This window comes from Candoia aspera, chromosome 8, assembly GCF_035149785.1.
Source record: "Candoia aspera isolate rCanAsp1 chromosome 8, rCanAsp1.hap2, whole genome shotgun sequence".
NCBI lineage: Eukaryota > Metazoa > Chordata > Lepidosauria > Squamata > Boidae > Candoia > Candoia aspera.
This window is the reverse complement of record NC_086160.1, coordinates 20,031,078-20,038,117: the sequence shown is the minus strand read 5'-3', so window position 1 is coordinate 20,038,117 and position 7,040 is coordinate 20,031,078. Positions and strand designations below refer to the sequence as shown.

At 43.7% G+C, this 7,040-nt stretch overlaps 1 protein-coding gene across 1 annotated transcript; it reads left to right on the top strand.

The window, feature by feature from the left end:
- The first annotated feature begins 997 nt into the window (after positions 1–997).
- FGF20 (fibroblast growth factor 20) lies at positions 998–6,378 on the top strand. The gene is made up of 3 exons (XM_063310199.1): positions 998–1,289; positions 4,029–4,132; positions 6,000–6,378. Exons 1-3 carry the CDS (start codon positions 998–1,000, stop codon positions 6,243–6,245), a joined length of 642 nt encoding a protein of 213 aa, XP_063166269.1. The 3' UTR covers positions 6,246–6,378.
- Positions 6,379–7,040: the final 662 nt, after the last annotated feature.

Here is a 7,040-nt window from a genome sequence, read left to right as displayed (position 1 = left end):
AAAAATCGAGGAGTCGACCTGTTAGATCTTTTTGCTTTATTCCTCTCTCTCTCTCTCCCTCTCACCCCCCCCTTCCCTCTTTTCATGTGTGTCTGAGCAGGCCTAACCCTCCGGTAACGCCCTTTCTCCTTCTTACCTTTCCCTGCACCTGTCCACGTAATTCGCGGCAAGCTTCCAGGGTCCTCCCCCCCGTCCCGCCACCTTTGCCAAACGGGGCTCGCGATTCATCCGCGGCGAGGAGCTTCAACATCAAAAGGGACCAGGCGGAGGGGAGCGAGCGGCGGCATCCTTTTTCGCATCCTCGACAACAACCCGGGTGGGGGAGAGGGAGGGAGGGAGAGGCGTGTTTCCAGGGCTAAATTGGAAGCCGATTAGGCGCGCGCGAGAGAGGGAGGGAGGGACGGACGGAAGGAGGGAGGCCGGGGCACCTTCGGAAGTCCCCTTCGTCAGGAGGGAAAAGGTGTGAGGAGGGGAAAGCAGCGCGGTTTAAGATTTCAAACGCCCCAGCTTCCCGGCGCTCATCAGCTCCAGTGCTATTAGCATAGGTCAGGGGGGAAAACCTGCCCCGCGCGTATATATAGCGAGAGATTCCCCCACGCGCGCTGTTGTGGCACTTTCGAGCGGCCTCGCTTGGATCGCGGCGGTTTCCCCAAAGACACGCCGAGCCAAGCCAAGCCAGTGGCGCTACCAACAGCAGCCCCAGCAGCGGCAGCAAATCGGGCATCACCGGCCGTCCCACCTGCAGCGGCTGTCGATGTTGAAGCCAAGCCCAGCCCGGCCTCCCCACCAGCCCCATGTCCGGGGAGAGGACAGATTCTCGGGACAGGCAGCTGCTCTCTTGACGCGGAGCCCGCCTTGCCTGCCAGACCCCTTCCAGCGCCGGCTCTGAGCCCTGAGGTCGGACTCTGCCGAGGGACTCCCTCTCTCTCGCCGTCCTCGTCTGTCCTTTCCTCCCCGTTCCTCTCCAGTCGCAGCAGCCCTCCGGTCGGGCTTCTCCATGGCCCCCTTAGCCGAAGTGGGGGGCTTTTTAAGTGGCCTGGAGGGGATGAGCCAGCAGGTGGGCTCCCATTTCCTCCTGCCTCCTGCGGGGGAGAGGCCGCCCCTGCTAGGGGACCGCCTGACCCAAGCGGAGGGGGGATCCCGAGGGGGCGTCGCGGCTGGGGCCACGGATTTAGCCCACCTGCAGGGCATCCTACGCCGGAGACAGCTGTATTGCAGGACTGGCTTCCACCTACAGATCCTGCCGGATGGCAGCGTTCAAGGCACTAGGCAAGACCACAGCCTCTTCGGTAAGGCCCCCTTCCCCCTTCCCCCTTCCCCCTTCCTTCCTTCCTTCCTTCCTTCCTTCCTTCCTTCCTTCCTTCCTTCCTTCCTTCCTTCCTTCCTTCCTTCCTTCCTTCCACCTGCTCTCTTCTTCAGCTTCTTCCCTTGTGACGGAAGCATCCTATAGCAACAGATGGTATAGCAACGGATCTCAGGCAGAGGATGTTTGAAAACACACACGCCTCCATGAGCAGTGCCTTGATCTGGGTTAGGATTGTTGCAGAGGGCCCTGGGCTAATGGTGAAGTAGAGCGTTGGGGACAGCAGCCTTCCCCATGCACCAAATAGGCAGGAGATAGAGAGATCAGGTTAGAAAAAGTGACAATCTGTTTGCAAAGCTCCATTTCAAGCAACACAACCAACACACTGGCATATGTGCTTTTGAACATGTACAGAGTGCCTTTCCAACATCCCCATGGCCTGCTTAACACACAATGCCTTACTGGAGCATGGGAAATCCATCCATGTAGGTAATAATGCTTGAAATTACATATAGGCTGTCCCATGGAGCAATTGCATAAACATGTGTCAGACTCTTTCCCATGCACGTGGCTTGAAAACCGTAACTGACAAGCACAGCTTCTATGCAACCCAGCATTTAAGGCACTTATCACCATTACCATACAGAGTTAGTATTTCCTTCACAATGTGGAAGAACTTTCCGCATAGGACACATGGCATTATTTGATGTGGACAATGGTTTCTAATCAAAGGATACCAATGTCAGGACTTTTCATTTTCAAAATCAAGCTCTAATGTTTTCTAAGTCCGATGTGTGCTAAAAGCAAGATGGGAGTGTATATACATGCAAAACTATTACATGTATTGTAATGCATATAAACTCAGCCACATTGATCTGACTGAGAGAACTGTTATACGTCAACTTCAGGATTTCACTCTAACTTCTCCAGTACTTCACTTCTTTTTTAAAAAAGTAATTGTACGTTTTGTTATATATAGTTGTTTACAATGCACTCCTGTGTCTTTGCACGGGTATCAGCCCTTCAGTATTCCAGTGGGAATTGTGCATAAGGAAATGCATGCAGGATTGCACAAGAATATGCAACCAAATTTCACTTAGTATGCACAGAGGACAGAAGCCACAGATCACACTGTCCAGAGGCTTTAATTCCAGAGGAAGCAGAAACATGTGAGCTGAGCACTATACATTCTGGCAGACAAGCAAGAAAGCAAAAAATAGTTCTGCCTTGAGACAGTTCAACTATTCTCAGAACAGACCCGTTAGTTTTCACTGTGCCCATTTTGCAGATTGGAAAGTAAAGCTGAAAAAGATAGAGACTACTACCCAATGTGTCCAATGTAAAGCAGGTGTTAGCTTGTACATGCTGCAGGAACCCATCTGACACTATAGTATCCACTGGTCCAAGATCTAACTAAATCTCTGCAATGTATTAGACTGGTTTATTTAGGACTTTATTTGTGGACTGCAGGGGATTTAAACGCTGAATGGAAGAGGTTGCTAGATGTGTATGGGAGGGCAAACAAATGGGTGTTGAAAGTCTCTGAAGAGAACGTTTTCTCTGAAGAAACCTGCTACTACTGTGTGGTTGGTACATGAATATCTACAAAATGTATCATTACTGCTATTAAGTGCAGCTGATATTTCTCACTAGTCCCAACAAACTGCTCTAAGAGATCTGAACTGATAAACAAAATCCTGGAAACAGTTTTGTTTCAACTCTAGTTCAACCAAAAATTCTGTACAGAAGAGAAGCTTCTTAGAGCATGTAAACATGGAATAATTGCAAAAAAGAAAAGACAAGAAAAAAAGCTTGAGATTGAGATCAAACATTCTTGGGGCTTCTTTCTTCTATCACCATTCTCAGTACTTTGTCTGATGTGGTTTCTTTGTTGGTTAAATCACCTGCTTATTATGATTTGGGGAGGAAAAACGTGTCTTTGAAAATGATATCAGAAAGACGGAATACCTCCCATATCTTTCAATGGAACTTTGAATATTGGGAACTCCAAAATCTCTGATGATTTATTGGCAGTGAAAAGATGGAGTATGCAGTCTTTATAAAATACTGAATATCTGATCTTTGCAAAAGATTTGGCTGCCTTGCTACATTAGCAAGACACCCCAAGTCTCAAACATTTTTTTCAATTAAACTCCAAAGGCTGCAAATGATGAAAATTGTTAGCTTTCCTTAGAGAGAAAATAATTCAGAAAATAGAACAATGTTGAAAAACATAGGTGTTCAAAACCTTAGCTAAAACACATGGCATTATTTCAAAGGAAACCATGGAGAGAGAGAGAGAGAGAGAGAGAGAGGGAGAGGGAGAGAGAGAGAGAGAGAGATCAGCTATCAAAAGCTTTTCTTTCTAACAATCCAAATATTTGAACACTGTTATTATTTAACACACAATGTCACAGTCAACTAAAGTTCCCTTGTAAACCCTGTGTATTTTAACTGGAGAGATTTAAGGACAAATCAGCTCTTTCATTGAAATCAATGGGATGTTAACAGTGCTTATTTTTTATTGGATCAACCCCAATATATACTGTATCACACTGCTCTATTATTACTAAGGGAAACATGCTTTGATAACACCGCTCTGCATACTGTATCAATCACACATTTAACTGTGTGTAACAAATGTTCTATCTATCTCTGTCATGAGACTTAACTGCACCGTATTTAATTAAACCTTAAAAACAAATCTTTTCTTTTCTCAATGCAGGTATTCTTGAATTCATCAGTGTGGCAGTGGGATTAGTCAGTATTCGAGGGGTGGACAGTGGCCTTTACCTTGGAATGAATGAGAAAGGAGAGCTTTATGGTTCTGTAAGTATTACTTCCATATCGCCCAGCTCATATTACAGACTCACATTAGCAGTAATCTTTATAATCCCTGGGAATTTTGCCACTGGTATCAATACAAGAGGGATCACAGCCTTATAGTAGCTACTTATCACAGGAAAAATAGTATGAAGGTATTCAGTGGATTAACACAAAGTGAGAATTATCTGGAATAAACTGCATCACTAATACCAAGTGGTCATATCTGGATAACTTAAGATATTAAGTGAAACACCGTGAAACTTACCTGAGTTCCATCGGTGCAAAGACAGTAACTTCATAGGAAGTTGCCTTATAGGAAATGTAGCTCCCATTCTATTTGCATCTTCATGTGTTTATACCCTGAGAGTTTTCCAAAACCTGGTTACCAAAATTCAGTGCAATTCTCAACCAGTCTGAGATGGGAAACAAAGGAAATAGACAGCTAAAAACCCACACAACTGTGGCCTTCAGGTGCAAATGGTTGCCCACCTCACTTTTTAATAATGGAATGCATTTGCCACTTGGCAAAGGGACTCAACGATGTCTGCAGGAAAAGCTGTTATTGAGTTATCCCCCTTCCTCAAATGGCAGACAGGTTCTGCTAATTATTGTCCTCATCCCAGCAATATTGTATCCAATTTAGGATGTGCTTTTTAATTAATTAATTAATTTCTTTATTATTCAAATGTTATTACCGCCCATCTCCCCCAAAAGAGGGACTCTTTAATCTATGCAAGAGGAGACAACATGGTTCTATCCAACTGAGGCAGTGTGCCCTGTAAATTCAAACTAACATGCGAAACTAGGAGTGTCTGTAGGGTGTGGTAAAAAATGTCAAGATGGGGGCCATGACGGTGTAATTGAAGCTCTGCCTGTTTTTGAGGTGCAGATGCCTAAAAAACAGATGGAGCTTCAATCACACTATTGGGGCTGCCATCTTGATTTTTTTGATCACTCCTGCAGACATGCCTTCTAGAAGCTGCTGTTATACTCAGGATTTCCCAGAAATGTAGAAATTCCTTAAACAAAGAGAGGCTAGTGTAACCCCAGGCCAGCAGATGTAATTAGTGGCTAAGATGTGAGGCTTGGGAAGGGGAGACCCAAGCTGAAGGCCTCATTGAATAACTTGGGGCCCATTTCAGCCCAGTTTCCCTCACAGGGTTATTATTGTCAGAATAAAATTAGGGGTTACCCAAGTAAGCTGCCTTCTCAGAGAAAGGGCAGGATAGAAATGTAATTGTAAAACAAAACAAAAGAAGAATGATAAAATCTGCGAAGTTTGCTTTAGTGCATAAAATAACTTAAAGCACAGCTTGTTTGGGAAGTACTATGTGCATATAGAAAACACTGTAGGTTTTGAGGGAGAAATAGATCCAAATAACTAGGAGTAATAGGGAGAAGGGAACATGAGTATTAGTAGTCCAGAAACTAAAAGGTGCCCATAGTTGTATGGCAGGTAATATTTCACTGCAAGCATCAGCCTTATAAAGCCAGTTGCTGCCTAATCTCATTTTTTTGCTTGTGAAAATGAAAAGGAGGCAGAAAGAGAAGATCTTATACAATAAATGCAGAAATACAGGAATTGTTCTTTAGCAGGCAGAGTTCTAAGATATCTTCTTTCTTTCCTTGATAATAAAACACCCATTGTGGAGGAGGATCATTTATTAAAGCAATATCTCTATTTATATACCACAACTATCCTGAAAACAGTGAAGAAATAAAAGTGAGAAAAATATCTCAACACCTGAAAGACATATGTTTTGAGGTAAAAATCAACATAGGATTATCTCTGCCTCTAGCTCTATCATCTCTCTATCTCTATGTCTATATATTTTGGCTGAAGAGATTTTTCTTTGTTTCCCCCCCGTAGGAGAAGCTCACTCCTGAATGTGTCTTCAGAGAGCAGTTTGAAGAGAACTGGTATAACACCTACTCCTCCAATGTGTACAAGCACAGGGACTCAGGCCGGCGGTACTTTGTGGCACTTAACAAAGATGGCAGTCCCAGAGATGGGGCAAGGTCCAAAAGGCATCAGAAATTCACCCATTTCTTGCCCAGACCGGTGGATCCTGAAAGAGTGCCAGAGCTCTACAAGGACGTGTTAGCAATCAGTTGAAGTTAACCACAGAAGAGGAACAGGATCTTAGCCTCTGCAGTCACAAAAGCAAGAGAAACTTCTAAATGTTGAAAATTATTGAGATCTAGAAAGCAGGCATCAGTGAAGTTGTTTAGTGGTAGACAAGCCTTCATGCCTAATCTCTGGATTTAGTAGAATGGATCTTAAAATCTAGATGGCCAGCCTCTTCTAGGTTTGCTCATTCTGTGCTAGTCAAGGAGAAGTTTGAACTGGACTTAACAAAACTGCTCTGGATTATTTCATCCTGTACTTGGAGCATAAATAATTACCTAAAGAGTGTGGGAGTTGGACTGTAGGTAACTAGGAGAAAATGGCTAACATCACTGACACCCATGTGGATGGTTAACATGGAGCTTTATGAAGACTATAGTAATTGGGCAGCAAAATCCGGATTTATTTTTCCCTTCAGGATGGACCTAATTTATATATCTTCAGAGTGCATATATTTATTTTAAATATTTATTTATTACAGAGTTTATTTTTTATTGGTCTATGAAGAGAGTTCAACCCTGTCCTACAATAAAAATCATTTACAGTGCCAATATTTACTCCCAAAGTAGTATCATTGTGCAAAAAGGGAACATTGCTACCCCAAATGGTACAAATGGAGCGACATCTCTTAACGGTTACTGTTTTACAAGATAAAAGATTGGTGTTCTGTTTTTATGCACACACTGTTTCCTGTTGAATGGTCTTATGTAGAAAGAGATGTTGACTGCCTTAGGAACTATGGGACTGCCCCCTATATTTGTACTGAATTTAAAATGCACATTT